Source organism: Anolis carolinensis, chromosome 3, assembly GCF_035594765.1.
Source record: "Anolis carolinensis isolate JA03-04 chromosome 3, rAnoCar3.1.pri, whole genome shotgun sequence".
Lineage (NCBI taxonomy): Eukaryota > Metazoa > Chordata > Lepidosauria > Squamata > Dactyloidae > Anolis > Anolis carolinensis.
In genome coordinates this window covers 46,955,307-46,982,094 of record NC_085843.1, presented here as the reverse complement: position 1 = coordinate 46,982,094, position 26,788 = coordinate 46,955,307, and the positions used below count along the sequence as shown (strand labels likewise).

General features: G+C 39.7%; 1 protein-coding gene across 8 annotated transcripts in view; it reads right to left on the bottom strand.

Moving 5' to 3' along the window:
* The window catches only part of alcam (activated leukocyte cell adhesion molecule), a 214,307-nt gene that overhangs the window by 53,199 nt on the left and 134,320 nt on the right, over window positions 1-26,788 (bottom strand). For 4 of the 8 annotated variants that reach the window (XM_062974834.1, XM_062974832.1, XM_062974837.1 and 1 more), the window contains exons 2-8: window positions 24,490-24,590; window positions 16,819-17,038; window positions 10,864-10,928; window positions 9,804-9,891; window positions 7,164-7,217; window positions 4,713-4,895; window positions 373-500 (exon numbers count right to left, since the gene is read on the bottom strand). In XM_062974834.1, the coding sequence (XP_062830904.1) occupies window positions 373-500; window positions 4,713-4,895; window positions 7,164-7,217; window positions 9,804-9,891; window positions 10,864-10,928; window positions 16,819-17,038; window positions 24,490-24,590 (839 nt within the window). The remainder of the gene's footprint in view (window positions 1-372; window positions 501-4,712; window positions 4,896-7,163; window positions 7,218-9,803; window positions 9,892-10,863; window positions 10,929-16,818; window positions 17,039-24,489; window positions 24,591-26,788) is intronic. The other 4 variants (XM_062974835.1, XM_062974840.1, XM_062974839.1 and 1 more) reach the window with 2 other exon arrangements.

Below are 26,788 nucleotides of genomic sequence, written 5' to 3'. Positions count from 1 at the left end.
CAAAATTGCCCACTTGGGTGGCTGAGATTGTACACAAACTTCATTCGATACATAAAATTATTGATCATGAGCACTGAAGTAGGAATGAGCAATCCTATGGGAATAAGAGGGAAAAGCTGCTCGTTCTCTCTATGGTCAATAACAGCTAAAACTAGCTTGGCACATTTTCCTGCACAATTGTTTGTTGTCCAAACTAGAAGAAACAACTAGCAGAGAAAGTAGCCTCCTATAAGTTCACAGAAACATAATGCTCTGTCAATGTAATGTAGCGTTCTATCAACCCAGAATATATAGATATTTGTTCAATGCTACATATTATTACCTTTTTTCCCTCCCCTTTCATATCAGCCTTTGTAGGAAGTCAATACTTACAGGAATGTAAAACAAAAACTCCTGAGGTGGAGGGTTACCATTTCCTGAACATTTTAGGGTAATGTTATCACCTTCTTTAATACTATTCCTTTGCGAAAGCACTTGAATTTTGACCTTCTCTGTAGGATCTGTAAAGAAATAGGTATATAAGTTAATAATCTCTCTCTATCTCAAATACTGTTTGGGTGGGGGGGATGAGAGAGGATCATTACACGCACAGATAGCCCTCTGGAGCAATGGCTACAAGTACAAAATAGGTAATATGCAAAGCTGTATTTAGCTCCCAGGGTTTTCCACTCAGGGTGTATCTATACCAGTCATGGGCAAACTAAGGCCCGGGGGCTGGATGCAGCCTGCTGACCCTTACCTAAGGCCCTCCTCATTTTCCCTGTCCTCTCAGCATAAAGACATGGTGACCCACTGCATTCTTATGCAGAAAGGACAGGGGAGGAAGGCATGCAGCAACTGAGAGCCCTCTGGAGTGCTCTCAGCCACAGCATGTCTCACCCTCTTCCTGGCATAAGTACAGTGCGAGTGGCCCTGTCCTTATGCTGAGAGGACAGCCCAAGGACAGCACTCAGTGGCTAAGAGCCCTCCGGAGCGCTCTCTGCTGTCATCTGTCTCGCTCTCCTCCCAGCATAATGCTGAGAGGACAGTCCAAAGATCGGGCGAGGAGGATCGGGGCTGTTGCCGCATGTCTTGTCTTCCTCCCGGCATGAAGATGGAGTGAGCAGCTCCATATTTATGCCAGGAGGACAACCTGAGGATGACCTGGGTCCTGCCTCACCCCCTCCCAGCCCCACCCTCTCACAGGCCCTCTCCCTCCTGGACAGGCCGTCTCGGTCAGGCCCACGATGTGGCCCCAAGGCAAAAAAGCTTGCTCATGCCTGATCTACTCTGTAGAATTAATGCGGTTTGTCACTACTGGCTCAATGCTATGAAACCTAGGACTTGTAGTTTGGTGAGGCATCAGCACTCTTCGGCAGAGAAAGCCCATGTGGATTTCTCAAATAGCCATGTCCCTTCTTCACAACACTATAATTTGAGCTTTCCTAGCTGTTATATGAGTTCCCTCCTATGGGATGAAGTGGTTGTCTTAAGGCTTTGTTGCTGACAAAAGAGATTTAATTCTAAAATATATCAGTATTTTCTCCTTATTTTTGTTGTTGGCACTACCTGTCATTGGAATGGATTCTTTTCCTGTGGTAACTTCTCTAAAACTGAATTCAGTCCGTAATGCGCCCTACGTGGGGCTTCCCTTGAAGACGGCTCGGAAATTACAACTGGTCCAAAGCTCGGCTGCCAGATTAATAACGGGGGCGAGTTACAGGGAGAGATCTACTCCCCTGTTTAAGGAGCTCCACTGGCTGCCGTTCACTTTCCGATCCCAATTCAAGGTGCAGACCATCATTTATAAAGCCCTAAACGGTTTGGGACCCACCTACCTCCGTGACCGTATCTCCTACCATAAACCTGCCCGATCTCTTCGATCATCAGGGGAGGCCCTCCTGTCGCCACTGCCTGTATCCCAGACCCGCCTGGTGGGAACAAGGGAGAGGGCCTATTCTGCTGTGGCCCCCCGTTTATGGAACTCACTGCCCATCGAAATTAGGCAAGCCCCCACTCTTTTAGCCTTCAGGAAAGATGTGCTTTTGGAGAGTAACTATTACACACTTCTTTTGTTACTCCCCCATCATCTACCCTCTAGATTGTTTTTATCTTATGTCCCTAGTCTCCGTGATTGTATTCTTATCCTTTTCTCACCCCAAGTTTTAATTAAGTGTCTCATGCGGCCCGCCCTGTTATATATATATATATATATATATATATATATATATATATATATATATTGTGTTGCAGTGTATATGATTATTTATTGTATTGTTTAATTGTATTGTGATATGTTGTTTTATATTTTGCTATATTGTACTGTTCTGGGCATGGCCCCATGTAAGCTGCCCCGAGTCCCCGTTGGGGAGATGGTGGCGGGGTATAAATAAAGTTTTATTATTATTATTATTATTATTATTATTATTATTATTATTAAACTAAAAAATATTGCCTCATTTTGATGTAAAGCCTTTAAAGGGAACACTCTTTCATGGAATACTCAAATTCCACGTAGGTCTCCTTGACAGAAATCACATAAATTTACTTTTAGGTACTATATTTTCAGCGGAGTTCTATGTATACTTACTCAGATATATACCCCTTTGAATTTAAGTTAGCTTACTTCAAAGTAAGGGAAAATAAATATTCCAGTTTTATATCAAGCAACATTCTGACTATAATACAAGGTACTATGCATAGTTTGCTGACACAATGGCCATTGTTCAAATTTGTTATCTTGTAGAAGAACAGTCATTTATGTTGTGCCATAACTTAAGCAGTACTTCGTATACTTCACAAGTAATGAAATATAAAGAAATAAAGGTTGTGGTCCTACATCATCAGGCATAGGTACGATGATGGACTATCTTTGTCCAATGATTTCACCTCTCCAATCTCAACCTTTTCATCCTAGAAGTATCGCAACTAAAGGATTTACAGGATTGGGTGCTAGAAAATAACATCTTTGGTGATCTCAGACTTCAGGAACAGGCAGCTGGAGCACCCCTTGGGGTTCTGCTGTAACTACTTGTTTTAATGTTCTGTATGCCTGGGAGAGGATACCAAATGGGACATGTAGTACCTCTTCAAACTCTTTGGCTGAGCAGTTGCCAGGGTGAAAAGGTAGGGTGCTGAGATCATGTTTGATCATTAACAACAAAAAATGTGAATCTCAAGGAGATATGAGATCATTGCAAGTACAGCTTGAGATCCTGTAACTGCTGAACAGATGTCATTTTTTCCCTTTGGAAAAGCAAAAGTAACTGGCATATGGCTAGCCATAATTATGTGTAAAACAAAGAGAGAATGGTTTATTTGAATATGACAGTGTGGCTGTATCACATAAGATTTTCTGCTGGCGTTGTAATAGATGTTGTGTGATTTCAATTCATTTCTGACTCATAACGGATGTAAGGAAAAATATCATGAGAATTTGTTCTGAGGAAGTTTGCTTTTGCCTTCCTGTGAGGCTCCATCTACACTGCCCTGTAATCCAGTTTCTGAATCCAGATTATCTGCTTTGAACTGGAATATATGGCAGTGTGGACTCAGATAACCCAGTTCAAAGCAGATACTGTGGGATTTTCTGCCTTGATATTCTGGGTTATATGACTGTGTGGATCCTAAAACAACCTACTAGCATGGGAATAGCACAGTTGTTGCTTAACTTATCCTTATTTTGTTAATTTTATTACTGATGTTTATATATCACTTATCATTAAAATAAAAAGAGCGCCACCTTACTAAAAGAGTTGCTAGTCAGTTTTCCTCCTCCAGGAGAAATTAAAGGGATGATGGAAATTTTCATGAATATTTCTTTCTTCAAAAAATTTGAAGCAAGTTCCAAAAACATTTATCATTAGCAGGACATATGTGCACTATATCTTGGGCAGTACTCAAAATTTGCATGCAACATATTCATGTCCCCTTAAAGCTATTTCAGGCATTTGCTAAGTAACAGATTTAAATGTCACAGATATTTGCCCAATATCTGTGTTAGGATGAAATGAAACAAAAGCAAATTAATTATAACTTCACTGGCATTCTTAACAAGATTTAGCTTTTTTTCCCTTCCAAATCTGAAATGCAACATGAGTGCTCTTGTCATTATAATACAACATAAGCACACAGAGAAACAAGTAAAATGTCTTGGAATTATAAGCACTTAGGAAAATATGATCTTATTACTAAAATGTAATCGATATTAAGCAACAGTTATTCCAAGTGCTTGAACAGCAAGAGTATGTAGTACACACCACAAATTGTGATCTAGGTGCTAGATTTGGAAGAACCTCAGCAACAAAATATTGGATGGGAAAAGCAATTTTTGTAGCAACTTATAATGTACGAGTATTAATAAGAGATAAGAAACACTCATCTCTTATAACAAGTGAGAAAAACTAATAATTATCAGTAATAAATGTTACAGAATGATTGATGATACTTAAACACCTTGAAGTATAAATCCTTTCCCGAGGTTCATTAACGTGTTTTAGGCATTCTTATCTACATTAGTGCCTTCTTCTCTACCAGTCCGTATGCCTCAGCTAATCACACCCATCTTCAAACTACACACACAACAAAGTTTCCCATTGTCATAAAATGCACAGCCTTTCCATCAACTTTATTGTCCCTGAGCCCTGCCTTGCTTATCTAAAACCCTATAAAACTCATGCTTCTATCTTAGAAAGTGGTGGTACAATTTTAATATTCTAGATTTACGAACTTACAATGAATTTCAAAAACTGCTGACTCTGATCGCATTGTTTCTTGTCCTGTGGGTGCAAAGTATGTCACTGTACAAGTGAACTGTGCATCAGTATCATCTTTTGTTGGCTTATATTCTAGTGACGATATCACAGTGTAGAGTCCACTTGCTTGATCCACATTAGTTTGTTCATGGATGACAATAGCTTTAGAAAGAAAATTTAAAAAAATCAACATCATTCAAAACTGCATTATGGTAGTGCTTATTGTGGTTCAGTCTGATGATGAAGGGGGATTTGCTGATGATGAAGGGGGATTTGGGTTTACACAGTCTGAAACAGGAAATGTTAGATAGTCTGAGCAGCCAGAGATTCTAAGAAGGCCTCAGGCAGGCAGCCAAGATGAGCTAGCAGAGATAATAGAGGCTTCAGATCAGAGTAAGTAAGTAGTAAGTAAGTAACTTTATTTTTCTACCCCGCCACCATCTCCCAGCAGGGAGTCGGGGCGGCTACACGGGACACAGGCCCGAAGATACAGAACAAGTCAATCAGTTAAAACATATTGCAATAAAAACACAGTAAAAACAGCATTTATACAAAACAGTTACTTTAAACAAAACAACCATAAAACTCAGTTAACATATAAAGCAGTTAAAAATAAAGTAGGATAAAGTGGACCACCAGGTTGGTGGAGGGGATGGCATGGAGGGGCCACTTAAACTAAGGTGCAATAATACAGTTCTAAAGTGCTTTGGAGCCAAAGGACAAAGTGTAAACATTTCTGGACCAAAGGGGTGGGAGACGGCCAATTTGTTATGAGAAGAGGAACCTGTGCGAAAGAAGGTGTATTAATCTGACTTTTGGTCATGGGGACTCAGTTATTCAAATGCGCAGTGAAAAAGCCAAGTTTTTAGCTGCTTTTAAAAAGAAGCAAGGGTGGGGGCCTGCCTGATCTCCCCCGGGATGAAGTTCCAGATCCTGGGGGCGACTACTGAGAAGGCCCACTCCCTCGTCCCCACCAACTGAGCCAGTGATGGTGCTGGGAGTGAGAGAAGGGCCTCTCCGGATGAACGAAGAGATTGTGCAGATTCATAGGGGGAAATACAGTCACGAAGGTAGGCGGGTCCCAAACCGTTTAGGGTTTTATAGGTAAGAACCTGCACTTTGAATTGGGACCGGAAAATAATCGGCAGCCAGTGGAGCTCCTTAAACAGGGGAGTAGATCTCTCCCTGTAATTCGCTCCCGTTAACAACCTGGCTGCCGAACGTTGGACTAATTGTTGTTTCCGGGCCGTCTTCAAGGGCAACCCCATGTAGAGTGAATTGTAATAATCCAGTCTAGAGGTGACTAAGGCGTGGACCACCATGGCCAAGTCAGAATTCACGAGGTACGGTCACAGCTGGCGCACAAGTTTTAGTTGTGCAAAGGCCCTCCTGGCCACCGCTGACACCTGAGCATCAAGTGTCAGTGCCGAATCCAGGAAGACCTCCAAGCTGCGGACCAGCGCCTTCAGGGGGAGTGCGACCCCGTCAAGCATAGGTTGCCACTCTATGCCCCGATCAGACATAACGACTGACCTCGAGGACCTCTGTCTTGTCAGGATTATGTTTCAGCTTGTTCGCCCTCATCCAGGCCATTACAGCGGCCAGGCACTGGTTCAGTATCCAAGGGGCTTCCTTGGAGTTGGGTGGAAATGAGTAGTAGAGTTGAGTGTCATCTGCGTAGAGATGGCACCCAACTCCAAAACTCCAGATGACCTCGCCCAGCGGTTTCATGTAGATGTGGAAAAGCACGGGGGATAAAATAGAACCTTGCGGGACCCCACAGGTCAATGGCCAGGTGTCCAAGCAGGTCTCCCCCAGCTTCACCAACTGGGAACGGCCCTCCAAGAAGGACTGGAGCCACTGGAGTGCAGTGCCCCCGAAGCCGTCCCAGAAAGATACCATGGTCGATGGTATCGAAAGCCGCTGAGATGTCCAAAAGAACCAGAAAGGATACACTCCCCCTATCTAGCTCTCTGCAGAGGTCATCCACCAAGGTGACCAAAGCCGTCTCAGTACTGTGACTACACCTGAAGCCAGACTGCGAATGGTCTAGAAAATCGGCATCTTCCAAGAATCCCTGGAGCTGAGAAGCAACCACCCGCTCCAACACCTTGCCCAAAAAAGGGAGATTGGAGATCGGCCTATAGTTATTAAGAATGGAGGAATCCATTTTTTAAAAATTTAAAAATTTTAAACTTATTGCCTGTTTCAGGCTAGATGGAAAAATCCCTTGCTCCAACGAGGAATTTATTATTTTCTCAAACCAAATTACCAGATCTCCCTTTGTCAGTTTGATTAACCAAGAATGGCAAGGGTCAAGAATACAGGTGGTCACTCTCACCGCTCCAAGAACCTTGTCCACGTCATTGGGTTGCACAAGCCGAAATGAATCCATCAAAATCGGACAGACAGATGCCTCAGGCACCTCACCTGGCATTGCAGTAACACTGGCATCCAACTCAGAGCGTATCCGAGCGACTTTATCTGCAAAAAATGTGTAAAATCGCTGCATTAGATTGCTGGGTTGTCAGAGGTCTCCCCCCCTGCGATGGGTGGAGGAGCTCTCCAACAACCCAAAACAACTCCATTGGTCTATTAGCTGCAGACGCTATGCAGGCAGTCGAGAAAGCCTTTCTGGCTACCCACAAAACCATGGAGTAGGCCTTAATGGCGGCTCTAGCCCATGCTCGGTCGGCTACCCTGTGAGTTTTCTGCCAGTAGCACTCTAGTCCCCTTCTCATCTGCTTCATCACAGCCAGCTCCTCTGTGAACCAGGGAGCCCTGGTGTGTCGGTGGATAGAGAGGGGCCGTTCAGGGGTGATCATGTCTATCGCCCTGGCCATCTTTCTGTTATAGTGATCGACAGGATCATCAGCCTCTATGACAGGAAGATCCCCAAGAGACCTCAGGAAACCATCTGGATCCATAAGCCTCCTGGGGCGGACCATCAGTCCACCACCCCTGCAGAGGTTAGCAGTTGCAAGTAGTCTTAAAGTGACCAGATGGTGGTCGGACCATGACAATGGAAGCATATTTTGTTCTTCCACCCCAACCACACCACCGTCCGCAATAAAAACTAAGTCAAGTGTGTGTCCCACCTGATGGGTGGGTCCAGTTATAACTTGGGACAGTCCCATGATTCTCATGGCAGCCATGAAGTCCTGTGCTACACCTGTTAAAGTGGATGTTGAAATCCCCCAGCATCACTAGGCATTGGGAGACCAGCCCCACACCAGAGACCACTTCTGCAAGCTCAGGCAGAGAGACTGCTGTGGGGGTGGATGGTACACCAGCAGAATCCCCAAACTGTCCTGGACTCCCACTTTCAGGTGGACACACTCAAAACCCGAACATTGCGGAATGGCGGACCTGGCCACGGCGATGGACTGCTGAAAGACCAATGCAACCCCTCCTCCTCGCCCCCTGGGCCTGGCCTGCTGGCCTACCCCGAAACCAGGAGGACACAGCTGGGTGAGATTTACCCCACCCAGCTCGTCCAACCAGGTCTCGGTAATGCAGGCCAGGTCTGCCCTCTCATCAAGGATTAGATCCTGGATGATAGAGGTCTTACTGTTAACGGACCTGGCATTCAGTAGCAGACCCTTAAGCCCGGGGGTCTGTCATGAGGACTACCACACCTAGCCTTCTCCAGGGTTGCAAAGTTTCTGTTTCGCTTCTCCATGGGATAATGGCAACTGTTTTTCCTCCTTCCCCACACGATTTCAATATTTTTCCCCCGGAAACTGCCCCCTCCCCAAGGGAGCCAGGCAAGGCAGAACTACCAACTAAGGGACCTAGTTAGCTCTCCATAGAAGGAGAACCATATGAGACCTGTCTTGTGTTGAGGCTAGGAATATTTCTTGTTAAAACAGTATGAGGGACTCGTCCCGGATGCTGGGTGGACTACTAGGTGGACTATAAAGAGGTAGAGTTTGTGAGCGGGGTTGGGAAAACGGATGGGCAAAAACTTGTGGTACTAAGGGGCAAGAATCTAAATTATGGGGGGGGCTGTCTGAAGAGTTTGGGATAGAATTGTCACTAGTGGATGATAAATCTAGAGGATGTGATTTTAGACCAGTGGTAAGGGGCAGATTAAGGGATCCGTAAAAAAACCTCCTAATGACAATGCCCCATATTTAGAAACTAGTAACTCCCTGATGGTAAAAAGGTCTTCAAATGTAATCAGAAGACGTGTAGAGCAGTCATGTGATTGGAAGTCTCTATGCAGCCAATTTAGGGACTCAATATTGATTTCTAAAAAGCTCCTAGATGATATTTGGGCCACCTTTCCCAGCCCTCAGAATGGGAGGAGTCACCTTTCCCAGCTCTCAGAACAGGAGGAAGGCAGAGAAAGTCAGCAACAGCCAGGTGATTCTGAAAGTGATAATGAGGAAGTCAAATTAGACAGAGAAACAAGGCTGAGTCTGAGAATGAAATTCTCTAGACGTTCGCTATGGATTGCTGCCAAAAGGCTGGGAACCCAAGGTCAAAGGAATGCCTTCATGTTTTGTAAGAATGGGTAAATAAGGGGAAATGTAGGGACACATTTCAGATCAAGCAACTTTGCTTTCAGAGGAAGATCTCCCGCTTTGTTCCTGTCTTGATTCAAGTGCTGCCTATGGTTCCTGTTTTCAAGCCTCAAGTCTTGATTCAAGTGTTGCCTATGGTTTCTTGGGAAAGTATTCTTGCTTTCATGCTCCTGTTTGTATCATGTACTTTGGATTTTGCTTTGAAGCTCATGTTCCTGTTTTAAGCCTTGTCTTTTAAGGATTTACTTGCTGTTTTTGGAACATTAAACTCTGTTTGGATTACTACATTTGCATTTGGATTATTGCACTTCCTTATTTCTCTGTGCCTTACTTGTTGCTATCTTTTTATCAATAAACTATTTATATCAAATCTATCTCAGTGGTGTGTATTGAGGGCAAGGTGGACTCTCACTGGGGTGCAACAGTGCTTAAGAAGTAATTTTAGGAATATGGCAAATTACTTAAGAAAAATAATTCCACTGTAGTAGCTGAAAGTTATTTTTGAAGGTACAACAAAATGCACACACATTCTAAAACTCACTTTCTTCAACAGGCTGAAGAACAATTCCATTCTTGAACCATGTCAGGTTTCCCTCTGGATAACCATCTTTTGCAATACATTGCCCAAGCTAAAAAGATAATAATTTCATAATTAGGTATGAAGTTCAAGATATCAGGAAATTGCCTTCAGTTTTTATGACTGTTTGGTCAAATACATCCCATAACATTTAATCCACTGTCCCACCATAATCTTTATGATGTGGACTAGAACGCAACATGTTTCCTGTCACACATCATTCTAATCCCTATAAACACATATAGGAAGTCTTATGTTAGCAGTTAAATGGCAAAAAGAAAAGCACCAAACTCTTCCTTTTTCCTAAATTTCATATTGCTCCATGCAATGTTTGCATTCTCATCACACTTCCAGTGTCAAAAGTAGGTAGAGAAACTTTTCCCCCTTATTGCACAAGTAGCAAGAGTACATATATTCAAGAAATGCCAGGCATCATATGGTTTTGGTTTTTTTTTTTGCCTGACCATGCTCAATGCAGCCATACTAAACCCTAGAATACCAATTCATCACTATTTTTCTTCCTGGAGGAAAGAACAATTTTCTTTCCATATGGTTTTCAAAGAATCCGCACAAAAATAACATATGGGGTTTTTTTGGGGTTTTTTGCATTTCTGCATGGAAATGTCATTATTGCTCAGAAAATGTTGTTTTCTGCATACAATAAGTTCATGCAAATTTTGTGCAGAATAATTCCAAACTATGAAGATTCTTGTCAGTCTAGGATTCTTCTTGATGAGGCTTTCGGCTCCTTAAGTATTTCTGTACAAAACCATGAAACACAGGCAAATTCAAGGTTATTGTAGATATTTAATTTTTGGAAAGTCAGATGGGTAACTGCAATTAGTATGTGGCCAGAAAGAGAACCTTTGACAAATCTATTACTAGTTTATTTTTATATATTTCTTGAACATAGGACATGCTACATTTCGACACTGTGAAATCACAATTAGTTCATATGGGGCAGAGTGAAATTAATAAAATTTGGAAGTAGTAAATACATTTAAAAGAAATAAGATTCACTTACCATTTTTAACTGTTCTGTTTCTAAATACTCTGCTTGGCTTATGATTTCAGGTTGTGATGGCTGTTCTGTATTTTTTAAAGGGAAAATTTTAGTAAAGAAAATGTAAAGGTTTTGGTGATATTACAGTTATGTAGATAAAATTATTATCTATGTAAATGTTTATAACTTGAATAAACCAGGTGTGTTTTATACATGAGTGCTTCACCCCTAAATGCACATTAAGGTCAACAATCCAATGTCCATTCTAATGCATTTATTGGAATGTACAGCTTGAGTATCCCTTATCCAAAAATGCTTGGGAATCTGTTTCAGATTTTGGATATTCTTGATTTCAGAATATCACATGTACGTAATAGGATATCTTGAAAATAATAATAATAATAATAATAATAATAATAATAATAATACTTTATTTATACCCCGCCACCATCTCCCCAACGGGGACTCGGGGCGGCTTACATGGGGCCATGCCCAGGACAATACAATATAGCAAAATATAAAACAACATATCATAATACAATTGAACAATACAATAAATAATAATGTACAGTACAACACAAAATAAAAAAAAGCAATATAGTAGGGCGGGCCACATGAACACTCAGTTAAAACTTGGGGTGAGAAAGACATAAGAATAAAACCACGGGGAACAAGGACATAAGATAGAGAAACAGTCTAGAGGATAGATGTTGGGGGGAGTAACAAAAGAAGTGTATAACAGTTACTCACCAAAAGCACACCGGAAGAGCCATGTTTTTAGATCTTTCCTAAAGGCTAAAAGAGTGGGGGCTTGCCTGATTTCAATGGGCAGTGAGTTCCACAAATGGGGGGCCACAGCAGAAAAGGCCCTCTCCCTTGTTCCCACAAGGCGGGCCTGAGATATAGGCAGTGGCACAAGTCTAAAAATGGGGCTCAAGTCTAAAAATACCAATACCTTTGGAAGCTTGAAGAACCGAGGTTGTCTGTGGGGATTGACCCTAGGACTGTGACACTTATATGCAGATGATACCCAACTCTACTACTCCTTTTCGCCTAATGCCAAGGAAGCTATTCTGACCCTAAACCAGTGCCTGTCATCAGTAATGGACTAGATGAAGGCAAACAAATTGGAACTTAATCCTACCAAGACAGAAGTGCTCCAGGTCAGTCAGAAAGCAAACCAGGGACTAGGGATCCAGCCTGTGCTGGATGGGGTTACACTCCCCCTGAAGACACAGGTCTGCATTTGGGGCGTCCTCTGGACTCAGCACTGAACCTGGAGGCTTTTGCACAATTAAAACTTGTGCACGAACTGCATCCGTTCCTTGAGAAGCCAGATCTGGCCAAGTGGTACATGCCTTAGTTACATCCTATCTGGATTACTGTAACACAGTCCATGCGGGGCTTCCTCTGAAGAGTGTTCAGAAACTTCAGCTGGTTCAGTCAGGTTGCAAACTGGGGCTGGCTACAGGGAGTGGTCAACCCCCCCCCCCCGGTTGCAGCAGTCTGTTACCGGCCACAATTCAAAATGCTGGTTATGACCTAGAAGGTTCAGGTTCAGGTGATTTGGCTGACCGCATCGCCTTATACAAACCTGTCTGGGCCCTGAGATCCTCAGGAAAGGCCCTTTTCTCAGTCCCACCTCCATCTCAAGCTGAGTTGGTGGGAACAAGAGAATGGGCCTTCTCAGTGGCTGCCTCTTGACTCTGGAACTCCCTGCCCAGGAAAGTCAGAACAGCCCCCTCCTTGCTGTTCCTTTTTATTCGAACAAGCGTTTAAAGTTGAAGGTGTTTTGAGATCTAGTCAGGGGATGTTTTAAACTTTAAATAGGTTTGATGGATTTCAACTGAATTTTTAAAACTGTTTTTAAGTACTGAGTGTGTTTAATTCTGTTTTAATGTTTCCATATTTGTATATTTTAAATTTGATATCAATGCTTTTATGTCAAGCCACATTGAGTCCCATTTGGGGAGATAATGCGGGGTATAAATAATAATAATAATAATAACAACAATAATAATGACATTTATTTATGTTTCATATCTATCTTATACATATAGCCTGAAGATAATTTATACATTTTTAGTAATTCTTTGCTTGAAGCAAAGTTTGTGAATCCCATAAAGCAAAAGTATAACTCTACTAGTTACCCATGTAAACAATTTTGGATTTTGAAAATCCTGTACAGACAATTGGCCACTACAACAGTTTTACAAATGCACCATTCTAAAATGGTTTTAGAATTTTTAATAATTAAAAAGTATACTGAATCCAAAAGCTAGTGATCTGCTTATCAGGATCCTATTGCTTCCACCAGGACCTGCATTCTTTACCTTCTGCATCCATAATGTACACCTTAAATATCTACTCAGAGGTCCTCTGGACTGCTCTGACATCCCTGAGACATGACAGGGAAGAAAAAAAAATTCTGGTTCACTGATACTGAATACCAAATACACTGATGGATCTTGGCCTGCATTTACTGATAAGCTGTAATGATTGATGATACTAAGGTGCTCAGTAAAAGCAATTTCATTTATTATTTAAATGGCATTATCAAAATTAGATTCCTTCTGTTAGATCTCTTCAAAGTGTTTTCAATGTTCTTGTGTCAAAGCTTTTTCCCCAGACAATCAGGACAAAAGGATAAAAACAAAAAACAAAAACTCCAAAAAAGACAGATAAGACTGCTGTGTCTGATGTTGGAAGAAGACAGACCGTTTGACTTGAACTAAATTTGATGCCACTTTAATTGCTAAAAACTGCTTAATTGTTGCAAACGGAGTTAGTGGTCTAAATTATGGAAAAGGCATTTATGACTCCTGCAGAGCTATCTTATCTACACAGGGATAAGCTAAAGTAAGTATTGCTGAGGGAAGCATTCTGGGATTCACCTACTGCTTGACAGATTATTTGTCTGCCAGCTTTAACACAATTCCTTGAATGCAAATGCTACTAAAATCACTAAGACAACCAAATAAACACAAGTTAGAGGTCAGTCTATTTATTACACACAAGTGCTACACTGTACAGCTGAGAAGACAAAACAAATATGTAATTTCACTGCTCATTTAAGCTTTTTATGTTGTGTCTTCTAAAGAAGCAGTATATTTAAAGCTCAAGAAATTAATAGCATTAGGTGAGAAATTTCAGCAGGCTACTTAAGCCGTGGTTTAGAAGCTTATAACACTAGGAGTCTGGTGAAAACAGAAGCTCTGAGTCTTTAAGTAATGGTGACAGGAAATACAAATGCAGGAAAGATTATGTGTCTTGGAAGAAGCATATGAAATTGCTGACAAGGTTCGGCAAGAAATCTGACTAACAGTGATACTGGAATAATCCAGCATTGGCTGCGGACAAGTGTTAGCAATACAGTACCCCAACACAGCTTGTTAGCTAGTTGTGCCAGTCCATTAGTTGAGGACTGGGAGACAATAAGCTTGACAGAACTATCTCTATCTCTACAGACATAGCAGTTCTGCTTGGGAAAAAAAAGTGGGAACCAAGTCTGTGGATATAATTTATACACTTCAGTGAGAAAACATATGGTGTTTGTAAGAATCTCCTTCTTTGGAAGCTATATGGAAATTAATTCTAAATGCAAAAAATTCAAAGTATCATATTTTATATGCTTAAGTTCAGAAAAATCTATATGTTAAGAGCCTTGGTTCTTGCTAACTCAGCAAAATTAACTATTCACAGGAATACATCATGGTGCCAGTAAACTGAGCTTTGATTCCTACAATTCAAGTGTAATATAAAATACAGTATATGAAATATTGTTATGCTAAACTTGAATTGGCTCTTGAAAGCTTTAGAAGAGAGTTGTATAAACAACTGGCAGCAAAGCTCTTCCTTACATTTTAGCTGAAACAGGAAAAAGAATAAGATTATTTTCCAATCCACTGGAAACATTTTATCATACAAGGAAATTAATAAGATCTTCAGAAATCCCTGAAATAAGTGTTTGCTCATCTAGACAGAGATTATTTGAAAAATATAAAAGTATTTGTTGGGCTAATGTATACGTTAATGTCATGTATATATCAATGACAGGTTTTGGGGCCAAAATTATATATTTTGCTATAAGCAAATAAGTTGAGGGTAAAACTTAAGGCCATGTGACAAATATTGCCTCTCCTTATAAAACTACATAGGGAGCACATAATTAGGAATAGCTAAAAAAAGAGAGGACACATTTATTTGAAGGGTTACAACTGGGGTGTGTGTACATTGATTACTGATCTTCAAATGTTTGCATCTATACCAGTACAGTTAGAAAAATTAATTAATAAATAAAAAGAAAGATAATGTGGTTTTAAAAGTGGGGGCGGGGGGGGGGGGGAGAGAGAGAGAAAGAAGAGCAAAGAAAATAACCTGCTTCTATTACAGTGGTTCCCTACCTTTGGTCTTCGAGGTGTTTTGGACTTCAGCTCCCAGACATCCCAGACATTTTACCAGTTGTTAGGCATTGTGTGAGCTGAAGTCCAAAACACCTGAAGGACCAAAGTTTGGGAACTACTGCTCTATCAGAAACTCAGTGTAAGTGCAGTGACACGAGGTAGGTAAGGAATAATAACAATAACAACCACAGCAGCAGTAATAGTAGCAAAAACAACCTCTGACAAACTGGAGAAAGAAAGGCAGCCATCTCTTTTTCTTCCCTTTCTTTTCCCAACCAAGTGCATTCAACACTAATGTGTACAAATGCGGAGAAGCCTGAAGAATGTGGTCTTCCTGCCATTGGGGCACTTGAGGTGGAGGGTAATGGTAGTAGCCATTTTTTAAAAATGGCATCAGGCATAAGCTTCTCTTCAGAGATTGTGTGGCCATTTTTAATAAGTTATTAAAAATGATCACCGTAACATCTGAAGAAAAGCTTATGAAGTACAGTGCTGTCCCTACCTCTTGTGTTTCTTATTGATTTTTGAGATTAGTTCTTCTTGAAAGCCCTTCACACTGCATAGAAAGGAACACTAAACTATAGTGTTTTCCTAAAGTTTCCCAGATTCATTAAAACACTATTCAAGCATTTGTGTGAGGGTGAAAATGTGTATGATGGGTTCACTTCATTGTCATTAGATCCAGCTGAACATCTCCCAAAACCCTTGAGAGAACTTTGCATTGCCAAAAGGTCTGAAGAGGACACAACCTGTGCAGAAATGTTAGGGGGGATTTATTGGGCACCCCCACTTGCAGATCTTCCATCTTCCAGCAAATACCAATACTGATCTAATGAGTAAGATCAAATATGGGGTACAAATACAACTTTCAATCTATCTTGAACTCAAGAAAGTGGTCTGCATTCTAATTCTTTGCATGTTTGATAAAATACTTTGCCTTAGCAAGCTGATAAAATACTTTCTTTCTATTCGTCTTTCACGTGAATATTTAATGGACAATTTACTGTGTTTACTGATATTGAATTATAGAATTAAAAACACCTTCACCTTAATAATTGAGTTGATGACGCTAATGTCTGCACAGGCCAGTATCAATGTTTACAAGTATACTGCACTTTTTTCCTTGGCCAGTAAATGCTATGCCCCCCCCCCCCCCCGCCTTCTTAGGAATAAAGACAAGAAATGAAGTACATATATATATATATACTACAATCATATTTCAGCAGTGATAGAGCACCAAAGAACATTCACAATTCACATTTCAAAATTTCTTCCTAACATGCATTTCTATATTAATACAGTAAGTAAGTAAGTAAGTAAGTAAGAGAAATCATGTCTTCACACTACAGTTGTTTGGAGCAGACTGCTGGCATTCACATTTAGACAGAAATGATGGCAAAATCTGTTATGCCAAGGTGAAGCATAAAATTAGGGCTTGCATTTAGGACAGAACAACTAAGTAATCTGATGCTTTTCACAACCTTGCCTTCGGAATGTTCTTAATAAATCTCTTAAGCGAAGAGCTGCACATTAATTACCAATTTTATTAGTTGTTACAATAATTGGTACTTACTGAACACCTTGACTATTGTAGCCTGTTCAAAGACATTGTCCTCTGTTACAAGCATACATACGAATTTCTTTTCATCACCAATTCTTGCATTATTAATTGATAGGGTGTAATTTTCAGAGAGACTTAATCGGTCTTTGTATTCTGGTACATCATCATACTGTACATTTTTTTTGGTTGCAGATCTGAAGGCAATAAACTCTGAAGGCTTGTTTGCAATTTCCTAGAATAAAAAAAAATAAACAAGAAAAATATAAAAACCTATTATTGCTATTTTTGTCCATCTAATACTTGCTCCAAAATTATACAAAAAATGTGACCAAATTAATTGATCCAGAAAATTTCAAAGACCATTAAAATGTTATTTAATCAGCAGCAGTATAGCTATAGGTAAAACAATGTAGCTCTTAAAGTCCTAGTCTATTGGTTAGAATTCCTCCAAGGCACTTGCTATGTGCTTTCAAGTCAATTTTCACTCATGATGACCCTAAGGTGAATCTATTACAGAGTTTTCTCAGAATGATTTGTTCAGAGGCAGTTTGCTATTGTCTTCCTTTAAGGCCCTGAAGTTGTAACTTGCCTTAGATTATCCAGTGGGCTACCATGGTCAAGTGGTGAGTTACACTGGTATAGAAATCACTGCAGAAAATGATGTAGTTTTTAGGGCAGCCAACAGTTCCTCAGGTAAATGCACACAGCCCTATAGCTCACTTTTGACTAGGCTAATAGCAAACCAATCTATTACTTTGCAACAGGTAAGATCAAGTCTGTGGCATTCATTGCACAATTTATTGTAGTGGTGCATAATATACTGAATATATACCTACACTATACACTAAAGCAGGCATGGGCAAACCTTGGCCCTTCAGGTGTTTTGGACTTCAACTCCCAAAATTCCTAACAGCCAATAGGCTGTTAGGAATTGTGGGAGTTGAAGTCCAAAACACCTGGAGGGCTGAAGTTTGCCCATGCCTGCGCTAAAGGATCTTAGATTTTTTTTATCATTCCATACAATGCAAATGTATGCATAGAATACATATGCCCTATATAACACATTTTATGTGATAAACTTTTTAAAACTTTTCTTTATCTAGTAGCAGGGATCCAAAGACCCATGGTAAAGTGGTAAGATGCACTGGTATTGAAATCACTGCAGAAAGTGTTGTACTTTTTTAGGGCAGCCAACAGTCCCTAAAGTAAATATACACAGCTCCATAGTTCACTTTTGACTTGGTCAATAGATCTATGCTGATTGCTTAGGTCAGTTTGGAACCATTTTGGAAGAAACCCACATCAATGTGCGAATAATTAGACTGACATTTCTGGAACAGATTTAAGGCAGGGAAAGTGATTACATTAACCATGGAAGGTGGCCTCGAACCAGAATCTAAAATTTCTATAGCTTGACAACTGCTGGAAAAAGCATTTTCTTCATTTTTGGGTGATATGCGCACCAGTGCTCTAGAGGCATATGAGGAGTAAACAAGATGGGAAAGTGACTATCACCAGTAGAGATAATCAATTACTGCTCTCAGGGTGTGCACTGGTACACTGTTGTCCAGCTATGCCATTAGGATGTTTTTTTGGTACACCCTGCCCTGGGTTATGAATTTTACAAAGCACTTCAGTGTAGGCAGGTGTCTTCAATGAGCTTCACATGCTGTGGAATCAATTTCACTATGCAGTGTGCTTTACATTTGGAGGTCACCAATGTGCATTCAGGGCTAATACTTTCCCCTGACTTTGCTTGATGTGCTTTAAATTTTTAATCTGCACTGCAGTGCACTTATCAGCATGCTTTATCTGTTGTTTGAAACTAACTAGCTAGCTCCGCTGCAGTTTGAAGCTATCTGGTCAGTGCAGATGAACCCTTAGTGTTGTTTGTGTAAATTAGCTAACAATTTCTTGAACCACAAGCGGAGGCACAAAGTATTGTGCATAGAAACTATGGATGTTAGCAAAGCTCTCATGGGACAAATAAAATAAAATAACTGGCCTAGAAAATAAGGAAAAGTGTTAGTTTTGTCAATTAATCCAAGTTAAGTGTGTGTGTGTGTGGGGGGGGGGGACACTAAATATTATGAGTGAAAACAAATGGAATAAGGAGAACCTGTTCACGTTCTTGCACCAATAAATACCTTTTACAAATTGGGAAACACTATCACATTTCCCTCACTGTTGTTTGAATTCAATCAATTAAATTATCTGTATGCAAGTTTTTTGATTAAAATTTAATTAAAACATAATTAAGGATACAAGCAATTACAGGCAGTCCCCAAGTTTCGAACAAGATAGGAACTGTAGGTTTGTTCTTAAGTTGAATTTGTATGCAAGTACATTTTTAAGTGCAACTCCAACCGTGTGTGTGTGTGTGTTTTCAATAGCATAGGGAAAAGTTCATATCCCTGTGGTGTCTTTTTTGCTGTTTCTGCCCGTTTAGAAGATTTCACTGCACTTTCTGTCCCTGTGATAATTAGATTTTGAAAAAATTGGCTTGCGGTGGAAACAAGGATTTGAGATAAAGCTTCATTGGAGACACCTTTTCCCCATAATAACTCCTCCAGGAGTGAATTTTCCTTCCAAGGGGTAGATTTCTTTCACTTCCTGTTGTCTCAACCCCGTTCTTAAATACAGTAGCGTCTCGCTTATCCAACCTTTACTCATCCAACCTTCTGTATTATCCAACACAGTCGGCCTCCTGCCTGGATCCACAGTTTTTTCTCTAGGCAGCAATGCGCAGCGAGCCAACACACCAAACAATAACACAAGCACAGCCACACTCTCAAACAAGTGGCAGACTTGTTGTAAAACATGATGTTTTGGTACTTAATTTGTGAAATCATAACTTAATTTGATGTTTAATAGGCTTTTCCTTAATCCCTCCTTATTATCCAACATTTTAATAATAATAATAATAATAATAATAATAATAATAATAATAATAATAATAATTTATACCCTGCCTCCATCTCCCCCAAAGGGGACTCGGGGTGGCTCACAAATAGTATCAGATAAAAACAGTGACAATAAACAATACATCAGTAAACAAAAACATATACCAATGATAAAATTTAAACATTTACCTATGAAATAAAAACACACTTGATAAAAAATGGAATTAAAAACAGCAAAGTTAAGTAATAGACTAGCTAAAGTGCACTTTGTTAAAGTTGTAAACTCAGAGAAAGTGCTACAAATTTTCACTTATCCAATGTTCTGCCGGCCCATTTATGTTGGATAAGTGAGACTCTACTGGATGAGCCATTTGTAAGTCAGATGTTTGTAACTCAGAGACTGCCTGTATAATGATCTGACGAATTCTGAATTAGCTTCCTTACTGAGAAAGCATCAGAATTCTTTGTGAATATGGCTGACTCTCACTGCCATGGCTCGATGCTATGGAATTCTAGAATTTAGGTTGGTGAGGCAGCAGCAATCTTTGGCAGAGAAGACTGAAGATTGTGTAAGACTACAACTCCCACTACTCCATAACATTGAACCATATTAGTTAAAGTGGCGTCAAACTGTATTAATTCTACAGTATAGATGCACCTTTTGAGGGTATTCATTCTTATGTCTCCAGATTATCTCTGTATAATATTGTATACATCCTTTTACTATGACTTATTACAGAGTTAACTGACAACAGTGGGATGTTTTAGTAAATTGCATTCATGGAAAATTTAACATTCAGTAAATGCTTCCGCTATTTATATCAATGTAGTGAAGCTAAAACAAGAGAAACCTTCTGGGTGTTTAAAAGCTAACTAATTTGTTAAGCCTATATGAACTACCTTGACTTAAGCTGCCAGGTCCTATGAACTGTTGTGTACAGATAGAATATCATAGACTCAGACACACCCTTGTTTGCACTTGTGTTCTCAATGCTGCATTGCTACAATTCAATTTCGCAACCTATACAGGAGGAATTGAAGCTACTGTTGTGACTGAACATCCTTATTCCTTTCACTATCTTTGCCACGCAAGGAACTTTACTCCAAAGGAAAGAGTAATCATGCATTTCTATAAACACGGATGACAGCTCTCTGCTAAGTACAATATTATAATTGGAACAAACCAGCAAAGGAAAACTGCCTGTTCTCTGTTCTATAATGCCTCTATTACACTATAGTTGTCATTAATAAATTTTAAAAGATATTTGCAAAGAAAAGGAGTTATTATGTATTTCTGTAAAGAGGGAGGACAACTCACTGCTGAGGACCACCCATTGGAATGCCCCTTTTCACCATGGCAAGCTCTGAAACAGAATGGAGACTGTCACGGGCCCAATCACATGTTGTTTTGAGCTAAAATAACATGTCCTTTATTTAGGCTATTTTGCCTAAATTCACGATTTCTCCCCATGATTACAGATCTGCCCAATTTCACAATTGCTTTGTATTTCTGTGACCGGGGGGGGGGGGGGAGAGACAACCGGAAGTTGTCTGATAGCAACCATGACTCCCAGTAATTTTACAATGGCTGCCCATAAAAGGGGGGGGGGGTTAAGTGTGATTAGATGGTAAGACTGGCCTCACAAGTAGAGAGGCACACAACCAGATTCCATATAAATTATGTAACGAGGCTGCTGATAACATCACTTCTTAGGATGCTTCATAACTAAGAAAAATAACTGAATCAAATAAAGAATTAAACCAACACTAACCATGTGATTTTTTTCCCAAAATATACAATAGTGGCTTTAAAGAGGATGAGACAAATTCATGGAGAGTGCTGTCGTTGGCTCCAAGTCATGATGGCTATATATTACCAGAAGTTTTAGGGCCCTTCCACATAGCCCTATATCCCAGAATATCAAGGCAGAAAATCCTACAATATCTGCTTTGAACTGGGTTATCTGAATCCACACTCAGATAATGTGGGATTTTCTGCCTTGATATTCTAGGATATAGGGCTGTGTGGAAGGGCCCTTAGAGGCGGATGTCTTTTAATGCTAGTTGCTAGGAAGCATGAATGAAATAGTGTTTTTGTGCTATTATATTTTATTGCTCAGGAACTTCCTTTATGTATCTGGTTAGCTACTATAGGAATAGAATGATGTACTAGCTAGGACTTAAGAAATCAAAGTTACTAAGCAGCTGAAATACACATTATCAGTAGTCAGGGGCATAGCTAGAACAGCAAAATGAGGACATCTCTCTCTCTCTCTCTCTCTCTCTCTCTCTCTCTCTCTCTCTCTCTCTCCCCCCCCCCCCCCATAATATATAACTCTCCATAAATTTTTCTGCACTCTCCAAATGTCTAACATTGCAGTATCTTGAGTACTTAGAAATATAGTTTGGACATCTGAAGAAAAAGAACAGGAAAAGTTTAACAGTGATAAAGGGGGGTCATCAAACCAAACTACAGAGGTTGTAAAATCTCTCCTCCAGGCCTCCCCCTTCACCCTTGATCCAAAAACATCAGCTTTTGGACACGAGCTTAAATAAAGCACATTCAGCTTGGTCTCTGTTCACACAGAACTAGCACTTATGCTTTATTTTACAATATTTGCAGCATAGCCATAAAAAGTGTCTGATCTCTGGAATCATCATTACAAAAGTTTTCTTACAAAGTTCTTCTCTTCTGTTCTCAGCACAGGGAAATAGCCAGCCTCCAGAAACTGTGTAACTTGCATTCCTTAAACAATCTTGTCTGTGCCTTTCCCATCTATGGCTTTAACCCTGAAGCTCCTGAAATCACTTTTACATGCTTAAACTGATGGCTGTTTATACTCAAACATCAAAACACATCTTACACTAACGAAGTTACCCATGGAATGAGATGCACATCAAATATAAGAGTTCTAGGTGTGAATGATTTCCAACACCTCCCTCTCTTCTATGTTAGCAAGTTGGAACTAAGGGAGAAATTTCATTTGGTGCCAGTATTTTTACTTGGGGCAATGCTCTCACCCCCCTCATAACTACAGTCTTGGCAACTGGTACTCTAAATAGAAATTCTTTTTTACACAACCAATAATTGCTCTATCAACCTCATCACACGAAGTCTGGGCTTCATCATGGGACACTTTCAAGATGGAGCTAGTACAGAGCTTTTCACATGTTGCAGGGTTACTTCCTGGCTCTGTGTTGAAAGCGTCCTATGACAGAGCCCTGAGAACACGGGAGGCTTTCTGTGTTCTCATAAAGTAGAACAGGGAAAGCTCAGGGAGAAGTTGGGTGGCAATGCTTCCCCCCGTCGGATGGGGAAGGGGCAATGGGTTTCTATGCTGCCTGCCAAATTTGCCCTGCTGCTCAATGAATGCCCCCACTGTTCCCTGGCTTCAGAACTTCAATGTGATGAGGTCCTATGTCTAAGAATTCATGCTTTAAATCCATTTAATTCTGAATTCTACAGATTCCCCAAGGCGGTTTGCTTCCTACGAAATTGACAAGCTGGCACCCTCTTCTCATTCCATGAGCAAAGGCTAGACTTATTGGCAATTGTCTCATACAGCAGTTATTACAATTGGTTAGCACATCACACTCCCCTTCATATAAAAATTTGATTCAGATAACTAATTATAGGTTGTTCTGTATACACAGCTCTATCCAACACAGAAAAACAAACAGGGCATTTTGGCTAGAACACTGAACAATGGTTTGCTGCAAGTTCTATTTGTTGACTTTTGTTTACCAATCTCATGCTTTCATCTATCTAGCAATATTGAACTGGCCCCTTCTATCCTAACACTGAGGTCAGTTAGATATTTTTGTTCTTTTGACTTTGGGACTTATTCATATTAACAAAGAGACCTCAAAGCTGAAAAAACTCACATAGAAAACTATCTTATTCTATGGTGTCTCACAACATTTTTTCTCAATATCAGGTAGAGCAGATTATTCTGTAGAGCTCTCAATATATATTAAGGAAAGGAACAACTGCAGCAATTCAGCAAACATTTTTCTATGTCTAAGCTGGGTCCCCTTTATGTACTCCATGCATTTATAGATGTAAAATGAAATAAATTATTGATTCTATGTATCCACTGAGAACGACTATAATGACTATAAATACACAACAATATATGAAACATTCTAAAAAACTTATAAAACCAAGACATTTTCTCTGTAATGAAATTATTTTTACAAATGCACAGCCTCTTTCAACATTACTAGACAGATCATTATGACTGTTTGCATACTTTTTTTTTGGGAAAATAATAAAGTAAATATCAGTTTTAAAAAATCAGTGATTTCACATATTACACAAGCTTGTTGAATGCAGTTTCAGTTATATATGAAAAGCTTTGATTATCATAGATTTGTGCTGGAGGACCTAGAGAACTGTTCCCTCTTAGATCTCCAGTGTGGGTCTATGGTCAATGTCTACTGGAAGTTGTACCAGAGGTTTACTATAAAATCCTGCTGGAGGCTAAGATAAAACACTTTACTAGGCATCTGTAGGTCTTCCAGCACCACTCTATGATATGAGCTGGCTAGAAGTCCAAGATATGGTTTATATCCAGTAAGGAAAATTGGGTTCTGGATTATACGTGAAAATTATATTACACACAGGATCTTAAAACAAATGCCTCACATAATACACAAGCCTACTGTATTTATCATCATGTATTCAAGGAATACATTCAAACTACATACAACTAAAGAATATTTTTACTATACCAGAAATACATTCATGCATATATATTTAAAAATTAATCACACTTACGTATTTCCATTTTCCAAACATAAGGTCATTAGGAACTTCTAAATGGCAAGGCAAAATGATTGTATCTCCATATATTGTGTTTACTTTGTACAATCCAAGTCCTATTGAGAGGAAAGAAAAAAGAATATTGAATGGATTGTATTTGACATTTTGAGTCATTGTTAACAATTCATCCAGAGTTACTTTCAAATTCTAGTGAATGAGTACATATATTTTAATATCACTCTAATGCACTCATTTGTTAGTGGGCTATATGACTGTTAAAAATATCTGCATCTATATTATAAATGAGTGAAATTAAAACTGAGTAAGCCTTTCCACAATATGAGTTTTAGAACATTTGACTACCAGGCCATCTAAGTTTCATGCAGTCTACTCTAAGCATATTTAAGCCAACTGAATACAAACTTTTATCTTTAACTTTCTGATAAGAAAAACTGACGAACAACAATAGCAGTAAATCTACTGAATTCCAATATTCACAACTTTATTCAACGTAAGTTAAATTAAAATGTGGTGACATCATTTTTTTTATTCACACTGGTTATTATTAAAGCAATCCACAAGTCTTTTTTAAAAGAGTATTTCATTTTATTGAAAGGCAACCTTTACTTTTTCAACCAGCCAAATCATGATAGCTAAATATTTTACATAAGTTGTTGATCACGTGCAGATACTATTCTAATTTAATGACTGTAAGAACAAATACAGTTAACCTAATGAAAACACAAGTTAAACATAGTGAAATTATTCCCAAACATATCTTTATTTATTTATTGCAAGACAGATTTATACAGTATGTTTTAAATATTGCAGATGTATTGGCAATTATCTACAGGTTTTTAATCAAGAGCCCTTTTTTAGTTTAACGATGAAGGAATTTCACAAATTTATAAGATAATTCTTAAATACAAATGAGAATCCAGAGTAAAGCAATGTTTTTCCTGATCATTACCAACCCTCAGTTTTTCTCTAGAAAGTCTGACGAGACCAAGGGCTTGTCTACACCGCTGCTTCTTAAATTGTGGGTTCCAGTCCTAGATGGGGTTCCATCAGCTCAATGTTGGGGTCATAAATAATTTGGCAACATTAATAGGTTTCTAAATGCCACCTAGACATCTATACAAATCTGTTAGCAACAAAGTGCAGTGTTTACAGTGGACTCTGCAGAAATTGCCTCAGTTGAACTTCATGAAAAGGAAAATCAGTCTGTTTAGCAAACCTTGCAAATGCTGATTTGTTATCAGTCTTTGATTTGCACACCTATCTTATATACCCGGATTTCATAAAAAAAATTTGGATGGAATTTCTCAAGCAATTTTTTTTTCAGGGTGAAGAGTGGAAAAAGTTTAACAAGACTCTACACCTCCAAAATAATTCAGAATATTCAGCTCAGATGCAGTCTTGGATTCACACTCTTTGTGTGAATCCAGGACTACAGTATCTATAATATAATATACTGAAATTGTACTGTTTTTAGTTACCCTTATTTTCCAAAATAACTCGTCATTGTCTTCCATTCCACTTGGGTCTGCTGCTACTGTTGCCTCTCTGGCCAAACAGCTCAGACAAACAGCCTCCCATTGGGGAAGTTGCTCAGAAAGATGTTCCCATTAGAGTGTGTGACACAGCAAAAATAGTGCCCAACCATTCTGTTTATTAGGATTTTCCTGAATTTGGGAGGGGGTGCCGTTTTCAGATTTCAGTTTTCAGATTTGGTCCATTGGTGCCAATTGGGAACTTTAGAGGCTTGTTTCTCAATCAGTTTTAGGCCTATCAGAACGTTTCACCAATCCACTCATTTTTGGGATTTTTAAAAAAGTTTTTACTATAAGACACAGTCAACCAGGCCTCTGATTGGCTGAGAAAGAAATGTGAGAAACAGAGAGATAGAAAAACCTCAACTCCCATTATGTCCTGAGAAGGAGCACAGAGGCTCCTTCAATGTCCACATTGTTCAAAGTGCTGCTGGGAAAGCAAGTTTCTGGAGGAGAGGCTTAGGGAAGCCTTTCCAGCCTTATCTGCCTCAAGCAGGCGCTCCTCCAGGAGGCGGGCCTTTGGGAAGCAATGGAGGAGGCTGCCGGGGAAGAAAGAAGAGGAGGACCTGCTGCTGCCAAGCACCTGCTTTTGCCTGATTTGTGAGGCTGCCCACATGCCGTGGCCTCTGCTTCAGGTAGAGTTCCACTCAGCCCCATCACCCCCATTAGCTGAAAGATGCAGCTGTCATGCTCTGTTTCCGGCTGAGCCTTCGGCTGCCCCCGCCTGGTCTGTTTTTGGCTGTCTGGCTAGTAGATTGCCA